This window comes from Aquarana catesbeiana, linkage group LG01, assembly GCF_042186555.1.
Source record: "Aquarana catesbeiana isolate 2022-GZ linkage group LG01, ASM4218655v1, whole genome shotgun sequence".
Lineage (NCBI taxonomy): Eukaryota > Metazoa > Chordata > Amphibia > Anura > Ranidae > Aquarana > Aquarana catesbeiana.
In genome coordinates, this window is record NC_133324.1 from 304765249 (window position 1) to 304788095 (window position 22847).

Sequence of the window (22847 nt, forward strand, 5' to 3'; positions counted from 1 at the left end):
CCAAACCAGACCTACACACCCTAAAACGCCCCAATTACTGGAGAAGAATTTGCTAATACTATTAAACACCTACCTCTACACAAATCCCCTGGCCCAGACAGTCTCCTCTATTCTTACTACAGGACATTCTCACAATCTTGTCACCTCTATTATCTCTATACAACTCCCTTCTACAGGGCAAGGCCCCCACCAACCTTTTCTTCATTCCTATTTCTCAGTCATTCCTAAACCGGATAAAGATCCCTCTATACCAGACAACTATCGACCAATTGCACTCCTAAATTCGGATTACAAACTCTTCACTAAAATCCTGGCCAATCGCTTACCCCAATTCCTATCCAAATTGATTGACAGAGACCAAGTAGGCTTTGTCCCTACTAGACACGCTGGGGACAATACTAGGCGCACCATCGATCTCATTGACATGCTGAACAGAGTACACAGACCAGCACTCATCCTCAGCCTAGATGCCCAAAAAGTGTTTGATAGACTAAGCTGGCCCTACATGTTTGCTACCTTTCCAAATTTGGGTTTCACGGTCCATTTATATCTGCTTTAAAGGCCCTCTATTCCAACCCCTCATTTCAGGTCCAAATGGCCTCATTTACGTCCCAGACCTTCCCTATGTCAAACGGTACCAGACAGGGCTGCCCCCTATCCCCGCTCCTATTCATTCTATGTCCGAAACCCTTGGCAGAAGCTATACAGTCCCATCCTTATATCCAAGGATTATTCCTATTCACGGATGATAGCTTGCTGACCCTCACAATTCTCACATTTCCCTCCCATCCCTACACGCGCTCCTTTCCTGGTTTAGCTCCCTATCTGGTTACAAAATCAACACCGCTAAAACAGAAGCCTTGCCTCTACATATCCCCCCCCCCGGAAGATCTAATGTCCCTAAAAAGCTCATACCCATACCACTGGTGTACCTCATCTTTCAAATACCTGGGCGTACAAATTACCACTACCTACACCTCCCTATACTCAACCAACTACACACCATTGTTTAACCACTTCAATACTGGGCACTGTGACGGTATGCGAGGTGAGGTAATTTATAATCTATATATTTCACCTCGCATTTGTTCTGTTGTCAGAGACTGAACCGGAATCCAGCCCAGATTTTTCCAGCCTCTGTGGCAGGCTTGATTCTGGTCTGGGTCTTGTGGTCCACTTGAGTCCATGCTCAGGTGGACTTTAAACGACCAGGAAGAGAGCACAGCAGTGCTCTGGCCTGAGACTCAGAAGGGAATCAGAGAGAGGACAATACAAAAAAGGGTCACTGCCCCCACCTATAACTGGTCTTCACAGCAAGGAGCACTAGAAGGGCAAATGCATGTAAAATAAAACCAAAGAATTTCCAAGCTCAACTTACCAACCAGCCTGCGACCAACCAAATGAACCTGCCTAACAGTATGCGTTTAAAACCAGGGGTTTAGCTGCACACATTTGCAAATACATGCATAAGCTGCAGGCCACGGCAAGGCACCCTGTATCCTGCAGACCCTAACTCTAACTTTGAAGAGTCTCCACAGTGGGAGCACATGTATTTTCCCTCCGGTCATCTGCCCTTCACCTATCCATTAAATACATGTGCTCCCACTGTGGAGACTCTTCAAAGTTAGAGTTAGGGTCTGCAGGATACAGGGTGCCTTGCCGTGGCCTGCAGCTTATACATGTATTTGCAAATGTGTGCAACTAAACCCCTGTTTTTAAACACATAATGTTAGGCAGGTTCATTCGGTTGGTCGCAGGCTGGTTGCTAAGTTGAGCTTGGAAATTCTTTGGTTTTATTTTAATCAGAGAGAGGAGCCCTGTTTGTTTAGACTGAAAACAAAGGTTTGCGTTTCCTCATGTTTTGTGGGTGACGGGGACCAAAATAAAACTTGGCAAATAAATAATTTTTGTTCATAAATTTGGGCCAAAATTTATACTGCTACATATCTTTGGTAAAAATAACCCAGATAAGTGTATATTATTTGGTCTGTGTGAAAGTTAGAAAGTCTACAAGCTATGGTGCAAATTATTGAAAATTGATCACACCTGATGTACTTTTTTTTTTTTTTTTTTTTTTTTTACACAAAATTGTCATAAGTTATTTCTCACACACAGCATATGCATACTTTCAATTACACACCAAAATACATTCAGCTACCCCTCCCCACATGTGTAGGACTTTCACAGCCTGGCCACATAGAGGTCCAACATGCAGGGAGCACCATCAGGCGTTCTAGGAGCATAAATTGCTCATAAAATTTCCCAACGACCTATCACAATTTTGAAGGCACTAGGACAATGGAATTACCCACAAAATGACACCATTTTGGAAAGCAAACACCCCAAGGTATATTCTATAAGGCATAATGAGTCTTTTGAACGGTCGGTTCATTTTTTTCCACAAGACTTCGGAAAACGTGGAAAGAAAATGAAAATTTTTTTTTTTTTTTTTACACAAAGTTGTACATTTATAAAGATATTTCTAACACAAAGCTTGAGTGCTGTGCATGAGGACAATGCATGTGACCGGATTGGACACAGCCTGTCACGTGGTAAAGAGCCAATTTTTTTTGTCTCTTTAAACTGATCTGGGATGGGCTGTGTCCCGATGGACACGCCTCATCCCCGATCCCAGCACTGCGGGCCCCATTGCATCAAGATCCCAAACTTCAAAGTTTATGCCTGGGTCCTATGCAGTTCTCATTAAAGATATGGCGTACATGTGCTACAAGGTTCTCTCTCTTCGTCATGCCCTCCCCTCTCCAATGTACTCTACAACCTTTTAATCCCTGATAGCCTTTCCCACACTTGAATGCTCCCATGGGCACTAGCAGGCCTGTTTTGTTCTATTCATATTTCCAAGTGAGTCATTATCTATCAACCCTCGCTCTGACCCATACTCTACCTAAACCAACGGCTTTTGAGCTCCTTTGGTTCCAAAGCCCCCCATCAAATGCGACTAATATCTACCATATATCAATTGCTGCAGGAGTCTTCTCCACTCTCTGAAGACTTACACATCTATATGCGAAAATTGGCCCATATCACTCAAAAACCAATCTCCCTTCCTCAATGGGATAAGATCTGGACTTCAACGTCCAAGGTATCCAGGTGCGTGACGCAGAGAGAGACAGTACTTAAAATACTGGTTCTGGTACAGGACTCCAGAAATACGGCATTGTTATGACCTCTCCCTCTCTCCTCTTTGTTGGAGATGTAGTAAATCCAGAGGCACACACTACCATATCTTCTGGCAATGTGAATTAATTGTAGGGGTGCTGAAATCAATTGCTGCATCACGATTCGGGTGTCCCGATGCGGAATCGATGCATGCGACCCGAAAAATTGATTTCTTGCCCCGCCCCTCCCGGTAGAGTGCTCCGTGCATATAGCTGTTACCTCATTTCTTAGTGTGTGTATATGCCACTCATGTGACTGCCTATCCCGCCTCTCACGTCTCTCCTGATGTCAGCCCCGCCCGGCTCTCTTCTGATCTGATAGCTACAGTCAGTAGGAGAATTCCCTGCTGCTGACCTCAGGAGAGACGTGAGAACACCGGTGGCTGGAATGGAGATCGGGGGGGATGGTGAGCAGGCAGATCGCCCTTCTCATTACAGGCTGCCATGGTTAGAGGGACAGCAATGACACGTTTCTTCAAGTAAGTTCCCTCCAATGATCCTCTATCGCCCGAGTAGGATTACAAGGTGTGCGCCTGCCTGGCCACACCCCCTTCTTATCACTAGGCAACAAGTGTTTACGGCGTTACCAGGGAGACCGGCAGCCGGGGCCTGCAGAATGGCCACCAGCACCGGCAGAGCAGCATGTAAGTACAGAGGGGGAGGGGAGCGCTGTGAATCGGGGACACAGGGGGGAGCCTGGGCATGTAATGGAATCTGATGTGTCAGCTGTAATGAGTAATGTCATTGTCACTGCAGGGGAATGGGTTGTATGGAGGAGAAATATAGACAGGAGGAGGAATGGTGTGATATCTTCCTGAATGTGATGGCAGCACGGGAGGGGACACAGGACACCATTAGATTGTCAGAAATAAAAACACAAATGTCTGCCCTTATTATTCCCAGTATGATGCTGGGGTGACGCACACTTTGTGTATTGCTTTCTCTTACCAGTCTGACGATCTGTCAGGTTGTGTCACAATCACCATTCAGCTGATCTACATAACCCAAAACAACTCCATATGATAGAATTGTCTTCTATGTGCCTTCATCACAGCACAACTCTGCATTATTGTCCGCAGTCTGACCATCTCCTGTAGCATGTCCGTAGTCTCTGACCATCTCCTGTAGCATGTCCGCAGTCTCTGTACATCTCCTGTAGCATGTCCGCAGTCTCTGACCATCTCCTGTAGCATGTCTGCAGTCTCTGACCATCTCCTGTAGCATGTCCGCAGTCTCTGACCATCTCCTGTAGCATGTCCGCAGTCTCTGACCATCTCCTGTAGCATGTCCGCAGTCTCTGACCATCTCCTGTAGCATGTCCGCAGTCTCTGACCATCTCCTGTAGCATGTCCGCAGTCTCTGACCATCTCCTGTAGCATGTCCGCAGTCTCTGACCATCTCCTGTAGCATGTCCGCAGTCTCTGACCATCTCCTGTAGCATGTCCGCAGTCTCTGACCATCTCCTGTAGCATGTCCGTAGTCTCTGTACATCTCCTGTAGCATGTCCGCAGTCTCTGTACATCTCCTGTAGCATGTCCGCAGTCTCTGTACATCTCCTGTAGCATGTCCGCAGTCTCTGTACATCTCCTGTAGCATGTCCGCAGTCTCTGTACATCTCCTGTAGCATGTCCGCAGTCTCTGACCATCTCCTGTAGCATGTCTGCAGTCTCTGACCATCTCCTGTAGCATGTCCGCAGTCTCTGACCATCTCCTGTACCATGTCTGCAGTCTCTGATTATCTCCTGTAGTAGGTCTGCAGTCTCTTACCATTTCCTGTATCATGTCTGCAGTCTCTGACCATCTCTTGTATCATGTCTGCAGTCTCTGACCATCTCCTTTAGGATTTTGGGGGAGAGCCTGGAGCTCCTTTAAGTTTTCGTCTCCTGTGTTTAGACTTTGCTACATGCAGGAAGTGTTTTTTTTTTTAAGAACAGATAGAATAAAAAAAAAAAAAGTGAAGTTCTCCTGACTACTTGAATTTTTTTTTTTATGAAAACCATGCGCACTTGCGCTGTAATCGTAATGCATCATGATGCATCGCGGAATCGAATAGTTTACATAATAATCGTAATTGAATCAAAACGAATCATGAGGCCAGTGAAGATGTGCACCTCTAATTATTTGTGCCCTTTTGGTCCATGGTGATGTCCCTGCTTTAGCATATATGCTGGATCCGTTACATCTCCTTCTGGGTCTCACCTTCTCTGGATTGGGGAAAGCTTTGAACAAAATTAGCCTCCTATATCTTACTGGACTCCAAGCGAGTTATTCCTATCTGTTGGTTGTCCTCCAACCCCCATCTCAGGATCAATTTTTACAGGTTATTGCCGAAATACGTAGTATAGAACACAAAACAGCTCAGGTAGTAGATGCGGTGGACTTATTTAACAGAGTTTGGGATTTGTGGGACAATTCTGGGTACGGCATCACACCCATAAACCCCACCTAATCCCTGCATATCTACCCAACATCTCAGTCCCTTATCTTTAGTACTCAACTACTTCTTGGTTATAGCCCTTTGATTGTACCCCTTTGTATAAACTTTTATTTTGTTATACAATTTGTACTAGATCTGTTTGATGTTACTAGATCTACATTTGACTCTTCTGAATTTCAATGTACCAGACGTGCTTTTCTTTTCTGTTCACTAAAAAAATATTCAATAGAAAAACAGATAAATAAAAACAAATAAAAAAAAAAAATCTCCAAAGGTGATGCTTTAAATGTCTTTACAGATTATCTATTTAGAGTCACAGAGGAGAGCTAGCACTAGAATTATTGCTCTCGCTCTAACGTTCACGGCGATACCTCACATTTTTGGTGCAAATACTGCTTACACAAGCTTGTGCAACTTTAGATTTCTTTTTTCTTATTTTACTTTTTTTTTTAATCACTTTTATTCCTATTACAAGGAGTGTAAACATCCCTTGTAATAGAAATAAGGATAACAGGATCTCTTTATGGAGAGATCTGGGGTCCCCACATATCTTCTTTACCTTTAAAAGCAAAAGATCAAAAACGATTTTTTTTTATCTTTAGCTTTAAAAAAAAAAAAAAGCTATATTTACTTCCAGCCTGGACCGGACGTGACGTTATGACCTTGCTGCGGTCCTCCAAGGCCATAGAGTCTATCAAAGAGTATATACTCTTTGATTGCCTATGGGAGCAGCCAGCCACACCGTCTGACTGTTTCTCGCACAAACTTGTGGTTGACTCATGAGCCGTTCAAAATGGTTTCATGAGAAAGCCGGCCGCTGGCTGCAAAAAAACTATACCGGGGTTATGGCTGATATCTTCAGCCATAATTCCGGTAAACCGCAAAATATATATATACTGTACACATTGCGGTCGGCAAGTGGTTATAACACTTTCTGTGATGCCAGGGATAAATCCTACCCAGTGATTAGGAGGCATTTTCACCCATTTTTGCATCTGGTCTTTTTGAGTCACCTGTGCTTAGGATCATTGTCAATTGCATGGCTTACCTTTTAAATTCAGCAGGAAACCAAATAGTATAATTTTCTTATATAGCGAGAAAGACCATAACCATATCTGACTAAACGATCCGACTCACTGATTGAAATAACTGTCCCACAATTCCGTTATTTTAAGATGTAATTTTCTTACAAGTTCACATTTTTATGTCAATGGCCCTGAATTTTTATTTGTTAACTAAAGATATGTAATGTGTTATCTATGTTGTAGATACCATATTGTAAAACTGATTTGTAAAACATGTTCACTAAAAAAGTAAGCTAAAAATTAATTCAGAACATAGCTTCTTGTATTATACACGATACATACACTGAAATAAAATAGGAATTTAGCGGAAATATCCCCAGTGAGGAAAAAAAAAGTTTTTATTGTTATGTGTCAGCTGTACTACTTCCTGGGTCATTTTATACTCACTGTACAGAGGTTATGGTGCTGATTTAATAACCACTGTGGATGCTGAGAGCCAAGACGTGGCATATAAAGTTGAAATGCTAAATCAGGAAGATGAAGTGCTTAATCAAAAACTACATGTTACCTGTCTGGTTGCACAGTGTGGAAAATGTATGTAAATCACAAGACATGCTGCAGATAGTTGCAAATCCTTTGGTAGTAAAATAGTAAATATTTTAAACAGTTTTTAGCTGTTTATCACCTGTTAAGCCCTTTGTGATTGAAGAACAAGCCTCAGCTACATACCCATATATTATCACGTTGATGGGGTTATACTAGAATGATGCCAGCAGCTACAGGCATTACCCTGGTTACTTTTTTTTCAGCTGGCAATGGGCTTTAATGTAAAGGTGATCCTAGCGGTTATTTAGTCGCTGGATCGCTTTTACAGGTGGGATCCCTTCTGCCGTCTTCCGCAGCTCTCCCATTGGTTCTGCTAGCCGACCATAGTGATGACAGAGAAATGGAACTCCCCTGAAAAAAATGCTGATTTTACATATATGTGAGAAGTTTCAGAATAGGCATGGGGCAAGTGGTCAAAGAATAAAAGCAACATGTTTGCAATAATTTTATGATCTGAGTTTTTGTCATAGATTTAAAGGGGTTTTAAAGGTTCAGCTTTGTTGAAAAAAAAAAAAAACAAAAAACAAAAAAAACCACACATGTCATACTTACCTCCTCTGTACAGTTGGTTTTGCACAGAGTGGCCCCCGATCCTCCTCTTCTGGGGTCCCTCTGCAGCGCTCCTGGCTCCTCCTCTTCGAGTGTTCCATCAGACCCGTGCAGGCGTGCTCCCATGTCCTACTGCTGCGTCTGTTAACACAGACATCAGGACTTGGCTCCCCCCCGACGCCCACGTCATTGGAATTGATTGACAGCAGTGGGAGCCAATGGCTGCACTGCTATCAATCTATCCAATCAGGATACGAGACACCGGCTGGAGCTGGTATGCTAGTTTTCATTGCAGGAATTACGGGGCTCAGGTAAGTATAAGGGGGGCTCTGCTGCAGTAAAGGTTTTTCACCTTAATGCATAGAATGCATTAAGGTGAAAAAACGCAGAGGGTTTACAACCCCTTTAAATTGCTATTATTAGAGAGAGAATTTACAAACACTATGTAATGCAGGCAGGGAACATTGACAATGATGAGATTTCCTCACCAAAGTTATTCTGAAATACTGCAAGAATCACAATCTGCATGTAAAAGTACATTAAAGTTAAGTTGCCCATCCTGTGTCTGCTTTAAATAGTACATTAAATGGAGTAAAAGCGTCCCTCTGATGCTAATTGGCTTACATATGCTAAAAATGATAATATTTCATGGTGAGAGCACATTTTTGTCTTTAATTATCCCTTAACTTTGGCAAGAAGCAAAATTATACAGACTAAAATGGAACAAATAGCTAATATTAGGCATGGGTTCCCTAGACATAGTGCTTTGAACCACTATGTGTGCTGTCAAAACAATCTTAAAGGTCCCATTTTTCTTGCCCCTAGACTGGAGAGGGAGCTATATCATATGAGACATCTCAAAATCTCAAAATTTTCACCCCTTTTGGGATGAACATAGAGTGGGATGTGAGCTATTTCATAAATAATGGTTATTATCAAAAGTATTTTTATATTATTGTTTTTATTTTAGGACTATCAACTGCCTCTTTCTTGTAATATAATTATTTTTATATTTTATTGTACTTATCATGTTTGTACTCTGGATGTGTTTAATATAAAGATGGGACTATATTAGACAAGTGATTATAAAGTTCCTAAGGAGTTTGCTTTACGGGAGCTGGAGGGTGGCTGGTTACCTGGGAGGGTGCCCCCCTCCACCTCTGGTATCCGGAACAAATTTACTTTTTTTTATTTTAATATACAGCTGTATGTTCTGTTTTCCTTGGTCCTGGCTTTTTTGGCTTCTGGGTGTTGGAGCGCATTGGTTGTTCTTACTGATGCCAGAAGCATAGTCGAGGAACAAGCCAAGGTTCGAGTGGTAGCAATAATGGACAGCAGCAGCGAAGACAAGAGTGAGATAGTGGCTGAAGAGAGCACAATAATCTGGCAAACAGGAAGTGCAGAGATATGGCTTAAATTAGGAAGTTCATAGGAGGAGCAAAGAGTTCAAGGTTCAAAGACAAACAAGGTTCAAGGCAGGATGATCCAAGGAATTGTTCAGGGCACTGTCCAGCATTCCAGGTGGCTCAACAAGAAGAGACATTGCCTAACACAGTAGAGATCCTGGGTTCAAATCCAGTCCCAAATTAATGGTGGAGTGAATGAAAGTCAACTATAAGGCATTTTGTGACCACCAGTGCAGTCACTTTCACGCTGATGTTGGGACTTCTTTTCTATTAGATATTATTTAGTTATTATATAAAAAGTATACATACCTGTGAATCCCAAGAGGAATCAGTTTTGACTCTATTTCTGGAGTCTTTAGTATCTGTAAATGTTAAGCAGCTGTTTAGTAAAAGTAATCCTTTCACATGTTGCTTGAGGTAACTATCATTAACCACTTAAGGACCAGGCCTTTTTCTGACATTTGTTGTTTACAAATTAAAATCAGTATTTTTTGCTAGAAAATTACTTAGATGTCCCAGACACATATACATACACACACTAATTATAGTTTTTGTGCAGCGGTTTTTCAAATGTGACAACACTGAAGAAATTACATTTTGCTACAATGTAAAGTAGTGAGTATACAGCTTATACAACAGTGTAAATTTGCCGTCCCCACACAGCCATTAATGTCTAAACCGCTGGCAACAAAAGTGAGTACACCCCTAAGTGAAAATGTCCAAATTGGGCCCAAAGTGTCAATATTGTGCGTGGCTATCATTTTTCACTGCTTTAACCCTCTTGGGCATGGAGTTCACCAGAGCTTCACAGGTTGCCACTGGAGTCCTCCTCCACTCCTCCGTGACGACATCACGGAGCTGGTGGATGTTAGAGACCTTGCGCTCCTCCACCTTCCATTTGTAGATGCCCCACAGATGCTCAATATGGTTTAGGACTGGAGACATGCTTGGCCAGTCCATTACCTTTACCCTCAGCTTCTTTAGCAAGGCAGTGGTCATCTTAAAGGTGTATTTGGGGCTGTTATGTTGGAATACTGCCCTGCGGCCCAGTCTCTGGAGGGAGGGGGATCATGCTCCGCTTCAGTATGTCACAGTACATGTTGGCATTCATGGTTCCCAATGAACTGTAGCTCCCCCGTGCCGGCAGCATTCATGCAGGCCCAGACCAGGACAATCCCACCACCATGCTTGACTGCAAGCAAAACACACTTGCCTTTGAACTCCTCACCTGGTTGCTGCCACATGTGTTTGACACCACCTGAACCAAATAAGTTTATCTTCGTCTCATCAGACCACAGGACATGGTTCCTGTAATCCATGTCCTTAGTCTGCTTGTCTTCAGCAAACTGTTTGCAGGCTTTCCTGTGCATCATCTTTAGAACAGGCTTCCTTCTGGGACAACAGCCATGTAGACCAATTTGATGCAGTGTGCGGCGTATGGTCTGACCACTGACAGGCTGCTGACCCCCCCCCCACCTCTTTAACCTTTGCAGCAATGCTGGCAGCACTCATACATCTATTTCTCAAAGACAACCTCTGGATATGAGGCTGAGCACGTGCACGCAATTTCTTTGGTTGACCATGGTGAGGCCTGCTCTGAGTGGAACCTGTCCTGTTAAACCCCTGTATGTCTTGGCCAACGTGCTGCAGCTCAGTTTCAGGGTCTTGGCAATATTCTTATAGCCTAGGCCATCTTTATGTAGTGCAACAATTCTTTTTATCAGATCCTCAGAGAGTTCTTTGCCATGAGGAACTTCCAGTGGCCAGTATGAGAGAGTGAGAGCGATAACACCAAATTTAGTACACCTGCTCCCCATTCACACCTGAGACCTCGTAACACTAACGAGTCACATGACACCGGGGAGGGAAAATGGCTAATTGAACCCAATTTGGACATCTTCACTTAGGGGTGTACTCACTTTTGTTGCCAGCAGTTTAGACATTAATGGCTGTGTGTTGAGTTATTTTGAGGGGACAGCAAATTTACACTGTACATATATACAAGCTGTACACTCACTGCTTTACATTGTAGCAAAGTGTAATTTCTTCATTGTTGTCACATGAAAAGATATAATAAAATATTTACAAAAATGTAAGGGGTGTACTCATTTTTGTGAGATACTGTATATTCTTCTACATATTTTTGGTAGAAAAAAAAAAAAACACCAAATAAGCGTTTATTGATTGGTTTGCGCAAACGTTACAGGGTCTACAAAATATGGGCCAAATTTATGGCATTTTTATTATTATTATTTTTACTAGTAATGGCGGCGATCTGCCATTTTTAGCGGGACTGCAACATTGCAGCGGACAGAGCAGACACTTTTGACACATTTTTTGGGACCCGGGCTCAGTGATCAGTAACGTAAGTCTGGGAAGGATTGAATTGGTAAAGTCTACTCATAGTAAGTTGACCTGGCCCATCCTTCTCTGTTTTCAGAAAGAAGAGAGAAGGGCTGGGTCAAGTGCAAATTGTGAACTGAAAATCTAGTGAACTGCATGTCATTTTCAGCGAGACATCTCCCTCCGCAATAAATGTATGACATCCAATCAGATTTTAGTTTTTGAGACCAGTCAAGTACAAGATAGATTTTCAGTGGCTTACATCACAATTACATCCTTTATTAACTAAGCCCAATAATGGCTTTAGAAACAATTTTAAAATTAATATATGAAAAAACTTTGGAAAGTTTGCATTGCATTGCACCTAATCCTTGTCATGATTTCACTTTTAGTGCCTGGTAATGATTAGTAAAAAAAGAGTAAGCATAACACCAAACTTATATAAACAAAATTCAGCAAAGCCCTGGAGCCGCACTCCACTTCCAAAGGTGTAAATCAACTTTATTGGCTAGCACAAGCATAGACTCTCCACGCAGGATCTTCCCTCTAACATGGTTCACCCCATACTGGTGCTTACCCTTTTAGGAACGGATTTGATATCCCCTGGTTGTGTTACCTATATATGTTATCTCTTATGGTAGCTATCCATTACTGAGATTTAATTTCCTAATTTTGGGAGAATGGATTCACTGACAGTTGGGATGACAGGTGGGGACCTCTTGGGGATGGTACCTAGGGTCAATAGAAGTTGGCCTTGTCACTTCAATGACCCCCCCCCCCATGTTCTCTATTTTGTTATATGCATTAACGGAGAATATATTCAGTTTTGTTCACTATGATGCTCGCTGGAATTTATACCTTTGCTGTGATTCCTTTTATGTGTTGACGATTTCTGGATACCGGTTTATCCCACAATGTAACCTGGGATGTATGTTTTTTTGTGTGCTTCATATAATAAAAAATGATTGAAAGAAACACACAATAAAAACTCACTCATACACAAACCACAAACCCCTACAAAACACAAAAAACAAACGAAAATAAACAAAGACTGACACATAAAACACACAAAAACATAAACACACACCTACCTGAGTTCTCTCATGTCTTGTTCCACCAACTCATCACTCTGCCTTAAAAAATGGATCCTGCAAGGTCCCAAAATGTTGGCCTGTGATACCTGTTACTTTATGTGAAAAAACTCTACCAAGATGTGCTGGAAAAGGTCTCTATTTTAGAATAATTATATGGTGGCACCCTCTACCAATTCACTCAATAAACGAACTGTAGTTTAGGTTTAAACTTGTGCAGGTTGGAAACGCGTGCATAATTGCATGTGTTCCCAAATTGCAGGCAAAGCATATTGCTGTTTAGCAGATGAGCAGGGGTGCCATTCCTGTTTAGTTGCACCCTCACAAATCAGAATATGTGATGCATTTTCTTGTACGCAAAACCACATAATCAGTGTGGCTGCATTTTCGAAAAAAAGAGGCTGGGACTTTTTCCCCACAATTGAAATTAATGAGAAAAAACTAGAATCGCGCTACCAAAAATTAATACCAATGACCACGTTTTTTCTCGCGAATTCCTCTAATAGTGAAAATCATAAACTCATTAGAATAATGCCCAAACACCTACATGTGCATACACATATTAATAATAAACATTGATAAATGCATGCTTAATAAATTGAAAAGTATGACACATCAATTATAAATGTAGATTGAACGTTCATAATAAGTCCAAAGATAATTGTGAAAAAAAATCTAGTGAATAAATAAATAAAAATTAGTTGGAAACAAAAATGAACATTAAAAAAGGGGAAAATTGAATGGAATGGAATTCTGGTAAGAGTCCATTTCTATTGATTTGGTGGTGGATTCTACTAAAATTCCTATCCAACGTTGTTTGAAGAAAGCCTGCCTGCATCCTAAGGACTTTTTTATTTTGCACGGGTGTTTTTCTTTTTTCCCCTTTTTTAATGTTCATTTTTGTTTCCAACTAATTTTTATTTATTTATTCACTAGATTTTTTTCACAATTATTTTTGGACTTATTATGAATGTTCAATCTACATTTATAATTGATGTGTCATACTTCTTTTCAATTTATTAAGCATGCATTTACCAATGTTTATTATTAATATGTATATGCACATGTGGGTGTTTGGGCATTATTCTAATGAGTTTATGATTTTCACTATTATTAGATGAATTCATGAGAATAAGTTTGGTCATTGGTATTAATTTTTGGTAGCGCGATTCTATTTTTTTTCTGATTTTGCTTTCTTGTATTTATGTTTACATGAGAATTGCAGCTTCTGAGGGGCTGTATTTTGGATACAGCTCCATTTGTTATTTGTCTTAGTGCAGTTTTTTCACATTTTTCAAAACTGAAATTAATGGGCTGGTGGACCCACGCAAACGTGTCACATGACCTGCTTGAGGGTGACCCAAGCCATAAGGAGTAAGAGGTGAAATATGTTAGGTGAGGATTCTGGGTGGAATGCCTGTGCTTGTGCTGAATAAAAAGTTATTTTTACCCTTTGGAGGCGGTGTGCAACTTCAGAGTTTTGCTGAATTTTGTGGAAGAAACAGACCCCAGAGAAATGAGCACCTGTGAGCTGGGAATGGCTTAATCTTTTCTGTGTAACATCCTTTAAATATTAATTGCTCTTTCCCTGTTAACCCAAATTGGTTTACCAATGTATGAATTATAACAAAATTACCATTATTTTTTTTTTTACTTACCACTTTGCTGAAACTGGTATTGATTAAACCCAGTACCAGGCTATTCACTCTGATGTTCATGAAACGCAAAGCTTGTGCCAACATATTGGTTAATCCATGTACTGATGTCTTAGCTATTGAATATGGACCAATATACTAGAAAATAAATATTACATATTAGATATATTTATATACAGAGAGAGACAGAGAAGGAGAGTATAGACATTGTAATAATTACAGTGTTTGGTCTTCAGACCTTAAAACTTTTAGCCCTCTTTCACACAGGTGGCCAGGGGTAGGTAAAAACAGGCAAGCGGAGTCAGGGTTTTACCACTCTTTGACCAACCATCTAAAATGAAACCAGGGGAAGCTGTTCACATGGCATGAGGCAATGCTTTTTGTTCCAAGTTCTGAAACTTTAATGTGGCTTGTGGGGTTGACAGACAACACCTGTCAAACTCAGCCATTCAAGTTAATTGGCTGTGCCACAAATGTGAGCCAAATGCTTGGCTCACATTTACAGCACATTGGCCCCATTATAAAATGCCATTTGGCCAAAAAAAAAAAAAAACAGGCATTCGGGAGGCTGCATGCCTGACAGTGGCTGCTTAGCCGCACTATGAAAAGCAATCAACTGGAAAACTCTTTTCAGTGCATGGGCTACTGTCACTGTCATTTTTACAAACTGCCATATTTGCTTTAAAAAAGTAACTTGATATGATGAATTCAGCATTGTACTTTATTTGGGAACAATAGGAGAGCAAAACTTCAAACTTTTACATTTCAACCATGTGCTTATTGATACAGCAATAACTTTACCACTATTTATTTTAGCAAAATTATTCAACAAGCAATGCTTTCCCTGGTGGTATTGTCATTCAAAACTATTTTTCTGTGTATATTAAAATAAAAATAAAATAGTTAAAGTTTTTTTTTTTTTTTTTTTTTTATCAGTTATGTTCTAAAAACTACTGGTGTTACTGTATATACAAAGTACACAAAGTTCTGACAGAGATGAGACAGAGATTCTAAAATTATTAACCGAAGTCCTGGCAGGGATTATGCAGGCCCTGTTGGAAGCCATGGCAGGGGTTCTGGGAATCCTGGAAGGAGTTCTTAAAGTCTTAACAAGAATTCTGCAATTCCTGGATGGGATTCTGAGAATATAGTAATACATAGCCAAATGGGTAGGGGTCCACAAGTTAGCTAAAATTCCCCTGTGGAGTTGATTTAATAGAGGAAAATAGACACTTGTAAGGGAAGTTGCACTTTGCAAGGGAATTACCCTCGGAGCTTAGCAAATAAAGTGAAAGTGATACTAAAGCTTCGCTTTTTTGTGTTTAAAAATAACAAACACGTCATACTTACCTGCCCTGTGCAGTGGTTTTGCACAGAGCAGCCCTGATCCTCCTCTTCTCGGGTCCCTTGCCAGCGCTTCTGGCCCCTCCCTCCTGCTGAGTGCCCCCACAGCAAGCAACTTGCTATGGGGGCACCCGAGCCACAGATCTGTGTATCCATTCAGACATGGAGCTGTGGCCTGGCCCTGCCCCCTCTCTCTCTCATCATTGGCTCACTGACTTTGATTGACAGCAGCGGGAGCCAATGGTGATCCACTACCATCTCAGCCAACGAGGAGGGAGAGTCCCGGGCAGCCGAGTCTCTCCTGCAACATCGCTGGATAGAGATGGGTCTCAGGTAAGCATTAGGGGGGGGGCTGAGGGGGAGCTGCACACAGAAGGTTTTTTTTATCAATGCATAGAATGAACCACTTGAACTCTGTTTTAAAAATAAAATCTATTCAAGTATGCATTCTTAATTAAAAAAAATAACGCTCTTAGAGAGCTGCAAGACTCAGGCAATTACATGTTTTACCGTTTAAAGGCTGGACTTTACTTTGGTCCTTGGACTTATGATTGCAGGTTGCTATTGATGTAAGTGCAATGACTAGTTTTTTGTTTTTCAATTAAAAAGTACCTTCTATTGTTCTCAACCTCTTCCAAATCACCAAATTTATTTCTTGGGCTGCTGCGATCAGGGTGGCTACATTCCTTCTCCCTGATCTTACTGTATCATAGGAATGTTGCCACCTGTTCTTCCTCACTCCTGTGATGGATAAGGGACTATGTACTATGATAAGGGTAGTAACCATAGAGCACTGCACATGACCGCAACTAATGCACACTGCTAGGTCCAAACAACAGGAAGTGAGGGGGGAGAATGGAAGGTGCAGGAGCTCATGGAGTATATTACAAGGGGCAGAAAAATACAGTAAACTATTTCATGAAAAACAGATTACAAAGCCATTAAAGTGGAAGTAAAATTGATTTTTAAACAAATGGCTGACAAGCAGGGTATTTATTGCAGAAGAGACCCTACTGGTCTCTTTTGCCATAAATGCATCCTTCTGCCTATCAGCTTTCATGTTCCTTGAGCCGTGCATGCGCAGCTCATCAAATATTTACGGCCCCGATCCGTGCCACGGCGATGTGACTCCCATGCTCCTGTCCCTTTAAAGGCACGAAATATAGCATAGTGCTTTTGCCATGTCAATTGTCCCTTTCTATGCTGTACAATACCTGGTTGACCCTGCCTGTTCCTATCTTCCCCTGCTTAAACTGACCACATTTATCATGGCTGCTGATCCACGATAGCGTGGTCAGGTTATGTGCCCCTGTCATCCAGCTTTCTCCTCCTAAGCAATGCTATTCCCCTAAAGCTACACCTCCACTCCTCTTTGTTAATCAGTTCCCACCAAGGCCGATTCTGACATTTCTCTCCTACATGTAAAAATCTGTATTTTTTGTTAGAAAATTACTTAGAACCCCCAAACATTATGTATATATATTTTTCAGCAGAGACCCTAGAGCAGGAGTAGGCAACCCTTGAGAGGTGGGATCTACCTAGACAACATAGAATAGATCAAAGATCACCATCGGATGACGCACTTAAAAAAAAAAAAAAGAAAAAACTTAACTAGCAAGCCTCCAATAAAAAATAAAGACGATATAAAGAAAACTTTGAAAGATCTAATAAAATTTTGTCACTGTAAAAATATAAACTCAGTCTACCTTAACCACTTCAGCCCTGGAAGATTTTACCCCCTTCCTGACCAGAGCATTTTTTGCAATTCGGCACTGCGTCTACTTAGCTGACAATTGCTCGGTCGTGTGATGGTGTACCCAAACAAAATGGACGTTCTTTTTTCCCACAAATAGACCTTTCTTTTGGTGGTATTTGATCATCTGCGGTTTTTATTTTTTACGCCATAAACAAAAAAAGAACAACAATTTTGAAAAAAAAGCAATATTTTTTGCTATAATAAATATGCCCCAAAAATATATAAAAAAAAAAATGTTTCCTCAGTTTAGGCCGATATGTATTGTTCTACGTATTTTTGGTAAAAAAAAAAAAAAAAAATATCGCAATAAGTGTATATTGATTGGTTTGCTCAAAAGTTATAGCGTCTACAAAATAGGGGATAGTTTTATGGCATTTTTATTATTATTTTTTTTATTAGTAATGGCGGCGATCTGCGATTTTTATCATGACTGCAAAATTATGGCGGACACATCGGACACTTTTGACACCATTTTGGGACCATTGTCATTTATACAGCGATCAGTGCTATAAAAATGCACTTATTACTGTGTAAATGACACTGGCAGGGAAGGGGTTAAACACTAGGGGGCGATCAAGGGGTTAAATGTGTCCTAGGGAGTGAGTCTAATTGTGGAGGAGATGGGCTTCCACTGACATGACAGCGATCACTGCTCCTGATGACAGGGAGAAGTAGATCTCTCATGTCACAAGGAAGAACAAGAAAAAGCCTTGTTTACATAGGCATCGCCCCGTTCTACCCCTCCACACTGCAATTGCAGACCGCCGGTGAACATTGAGTTCCCGGGACCCGCAGGCACGCACCCGATAGGCGGCAAATTTAAAGGGACATATAGGTACGCCCATTTGCCTGCCTGTGCCATTCTGCCGACGTACATCTGTGTGCGGCGGTCGGCAAGTGGATAAAATGTTGCTTCTGTGACAAACTCGGCATTCACTTTCATTCACAATGTTTTCATATCTGGGGAGTAATTGGTTACCCCCACAAGTCTGATGCTGGAGTTCATCATGAAAGCAGAACATCTGATACTGCAGGCTGATTTGCTTAACTAGTCTCAGGCCTGGCTGTATGCTCTCATTTCTGACCAGAGTAAGTAGTATGTAGGGCAGTGTACAAAGGTCAGTAATAGGTAGGGCTAGGAAGTGTACAGAGGCCAGTAGTATGTAGGGAAGTGTACAGAGGTCAGTAATAGGTAGGGCAGTGTACAGAGGCAAGTAGTATGTAGGGAAGTGTACAGAGGTCAGTAATAGGTAGGGCAGTGTACAGAGGCAAGTAGTATGTAGGGAAGTGTACAGAGGTCAGTAATAGGTAGGGCAGTGTACAGAGGCAAGTAGTATGTAGGGAAGTGTACAGAGGTCAGTAATAGGTAGGGCAGTGTACAGAGGCAAGTAGTATGTAGGGAAGTGTACAGAGGTCAGTAATAGGTAGGGCAGTGTACAGAGGTCAGTAATAAGTAGGGAAGTGTACAGAGGTCAGTAATAGGTAGGGCAGTGTACAGAGGTCAGTAATAAGTAGGGAAGTGTACAGAGGTCAGTGGTATGTAGGGCAGTGTACAGAGGTCAGTTGTATGTAGGGCAGTGTACAGAGGTCAGTTGTACGTAGGGCAGTGTACAGGAAGACATGGGGCAGGGAGCTCAGGAAGACATGGGGTGGGGGGGGGGGTCAGGAAGGTACGGTGCAGGGAAGTCAGGAGGGTGCAGTGCAGGGGGGTTAGGTGGGTGCGGTGCAGGGGGTCAGGAGGGTGCAGTGCAGGGGGGGTCAGGAAGACATGATACAGGGGGTGTCAAGAGGGTGGGGTGCATGAGGGGTCAGGAGGGTGCAAGTGCAGGGTGGGTCAGGAGGGTACAGTGCAAGGGGGGGTCAGAAAGACATGGTGCAGGGGGGTCGGGAAGACATGGTACGGGGGGGTCAAGAGGGTGCAGTGCAAGGGGGGGTCAGAAAGACATGGCGCAGGGGGTGCAGGGGGGTCAGGAAGACATGGTACAGGGGGGGTTCAGGAGGGTGCAGTGCATGGGGGTCAGCAGGGTGCAGTGCAAAGGGGTCAGGAGAGTGCAGTGTGATGAGAGCCTACCTTTCTATGATTGATGGATAGAAATGGCCTTTAATTCAAAGATCTATTAGAAAGACTGGGGAAAGACAAGGGCTGTTGACTTTTCCCATCACTCTTTCCTGCAACTTTGGGATGGAGACGGAGAGGAGATCTGAGGACCAAAATTCACATGAGTAAGGCTGGATTCACACCTATGCATTTTTAGTGCTTTTTGCATTTTGCAGATTTGCATTACAGAACGTATTCCATAGGAAACCATGTTAAATGGACTGTAGTGCAAATCTGCAAAATGCAAAAAGTACTAAAAATGCATAGGTGTGAATCCAGCCTTAGAGTTCGAGCGTATTGAGGCAAGAGCTATTCCGGAGGCAGCACCCTCCCCTCTGCATACTTGCAGCTGCGGGGCGGGGGCTGCCTCTGTAGCCTAGGATTGGCTGATCTGCAATCCTGCGCCGCTCGTTACCTCTGGGGGAAATCACTTGTTTTGCAAGGCAGGGATCTATTCGTCATCTACTGGTCACTTTCCACGGTCGACCAGTCAGGTTGCCGACCCCAGCCTTAGAGAATAAATTGGTGGGTGTTGCAATTAAACACTGTATAAAAGATGGTTTTACGCTGAGTAAATAAATACCCAACATGTCAAGCTTTAATACTGCGTACGTCCGTGGAATGACGTCAAACTACAGTGCCTAAAAATCCCTATTAGCGGCACTTAAAAGGCTTTACAGGTTACCAGTTTAGAGTTACAGAGGAGGCCTGGAGGTAATATTATTGCTCTCACTCTGACATTCGCAGTAATGTCTCACATGTGTGGTGCGATCACTGTTTACATATACGTGCGGGACTTACGTATGCGTTCGCATTTACATTTCAAACTTTGCGCTTTAAATTTTAAAAAACTATTTATATTCATTTATTTCAAAACTTTTTTTACACTGTCTTACCTTTTTTTTTATCAAATTTATTGCTTTTAGAAGAGATGAACAAACAACCAATGTATCCTTCCTGCCATCAACTGACTGATCCTTCCTGTGATCAATCAACTGATCCTTCCTGTGATCGAACAGATTGATCAAACAATCCTTCCTTTGATTCTTCATTTGATCGTTCCTTTCTTCATTTGATAGATTGATGCTTCCTTTGATCGAGCCTTCCTTCGATCAATCAATACTTCCATTGTTCGATCCTTCCTTCTATCGAATGATCCTTTGATCCTTATTTCGTTTGACCGATCCTTTGAGCCTTCTTTTGATCGACCAATACTTCCTGCGATCCATCAACCGATTCTTTCTGTGATCCATCGACCGATTCTTCCTGCTATTCATCGGTCTATCCTTCCTGTGATTGATCGACTGATCCTTCCTGTGATTGATCGACTGATCCTTCCTGCAAACTACAGACTGATCCTTCCTGCGATTGATTGGCCAATCCTTCCTGAGGTCGATCAACAAATCCTTCCTTCTTTCGATCAACCAACGTTTCCTGCAATTGATGGACCAGTCTTTTCTGCGATCCATCAAATGATCGTTCCTGCGATCCATTGACCGATCCATCGAACAATCCTTCCTGAGATCCATCGATCCTTCCTTCCATCAATTGATACTTTGATCCTTCTTTCCATCAAACAATGCTTCCTGAGATTGTTTGGCCAATCATTCTTCGTTTGACCATTTGATCCATTTTTCGATCAAATAATGCTTCCTGCGATCAATCGACGATCCTTCCTGTGATCGATCAATCCCTTGACCCTTCTTTTGATCGACCAAAGCTTCCTGCGATTGGACAATCCTTCCTGTGATCGACTAATGCTTCCTGCCTGTTCATATATTCCTGTCAGTTAACTGACTTTCCATCATCCTGCTCTCTCTGCAGCATCTGTATCTCCCTCTCTCCCCCCCACCCCCCTCGTGTCATTTCCATGATCTGTACGAAGCCAATCCTCTTCCAGCCCCTCCCCTCCTGAAACTCAAACTAAAGCAGCAGAGGAATGTGAGCCCCTCCCACTGGAATCCCTCTGCTTTGGAGTAAAACCGAAGAAAACCGTGTGACAGCACAGAAGCACTGCTGGGAAAAGGTATTTAGAGATTATATTGCTGAAAAAAAAACAAAAAAAAACCAACACACACTGCCATTACTATTGCCCTGATGTCCGCCGGGCACCCACGATTGCTCGTGACAGAGCAGGAACGTGGATCTGTGTGTAAACACGCACAGATCCACATCCTGTCAGGGTAGAAGAGTCCGATCGTGTGTTCCTAGTATATAGGAACACCGATCAGTCTCCTCCCCTAGTCAGTCCGACCCCCCCACAGTTAGAACACACCCAGGGAACGCATTTAACCCCTTGATCGCCCCCTAGTGTTAACCCCTTTCCCTGCCGGTGACATTTACACAATAATCAGTGCAAATTTATAGCACTGATCACTGTTTGAATGTCAGTGGTCCCAAAATAGTGTCAAAAGTGTCCGATCTGTCTGCCACAATGTCGAAGTCCTGATAAAAATCGCAGATCGCTGCCATTACGATTAAAAAAAATAATAAAAATGCCATAAATCAATAACCTATTTTGTAGGCACTATAACTTTTGCGCAAACCAATCAATATACGCTTATTGTGATTTTTTTTTTCCAAAAATATGTAGAATACATATCGGCCTAAACTGAGGAAATTTTTTTTTTTTTTTTTTTTTTAAATTGGGATATTTATTATAGCAAAAAGTAAAAAATATTGTGTTCGCTCTTTTTGTTTATAGCACAAAAAAAAAAAAACTGCAGAGGTGATCAAATACCACCAAAAGAAATCTATTTGTGGGGAAAAAAAATTATCAAAATTTAATTTGGGTACACTGTTGCATGACCGCACAATTGTCATTCAAAATGTTACAGCGCTGAAAGCTGAAAACTGGCCTGGGCAGGAAGGGGGTAAAAATGCCCTGCATTGGAGTGGTTAAAGTGCGCTAAATATTGGGCGTGGCTTAAAGGAGGTGTGGTTAAATAGATCCTGAGATTACTTACAGTGCAGTGCAGTGTAGAATGTGGTATTGTTAAACAGGGAATGTACAGTGCGGAGTATACGGTGGCAGGTAGTATGTGCATGTCCTTACCTGGCTGCTTGATCCATCTGGATTCCTGTGTAGAAGAATCCTCCCAGGGCCGATCCCAGGTGGGTGCTCGGGGTGCAGTGCACCCGGGCACCTGAGAGCTGGGGGTGCTGAAGCGCCAGAGTGCTCCCCTCCCTCCTCCTCCTCTCCATTTCCAGAGACGGCTCTCTCCGCAGGTCACCGCCACTGTGTTTTTCGCTGCTCAAGCCTGTCCCCCCTCCCTCCTCCTATCAGAGAAGGAGAGCAGCCACCGGAGATCGGAGTGGCTGGTCTCTGTGTGGAGAGAGACCAGCTGCGCAGTGACGT

The 22847-nt window shown here is 42.3% G+C and overlaps 1 protein-coding gene across 1 annotated transcript in view; it reads right to left on the reverse strand.

Moving 5' to 3' along the window:
- Positions 1–22847, reverse strand: part of LOC141143781 (dehydrogenase/reductase SDR family member 4-like) — a 136773-nt gene that overhangs the window by 6242 nt on the left and 107684 nt on the right. Inside the window, exons 7-8 of the mRNA XM_073629354.1 lie at positions 14295–14429; positions 9512–9564 (exon numbers count right to left, since the gene is read on the reverse strand). Of these exons, the coding sequence (XP_073485455.1) occupies positions 9512–9564; positions 14295–14429 (188 nt within the window). The remainder of the gene's footprint in view (positions 1–9511; positions 9565–14294; positions 14430–22847) is intronic.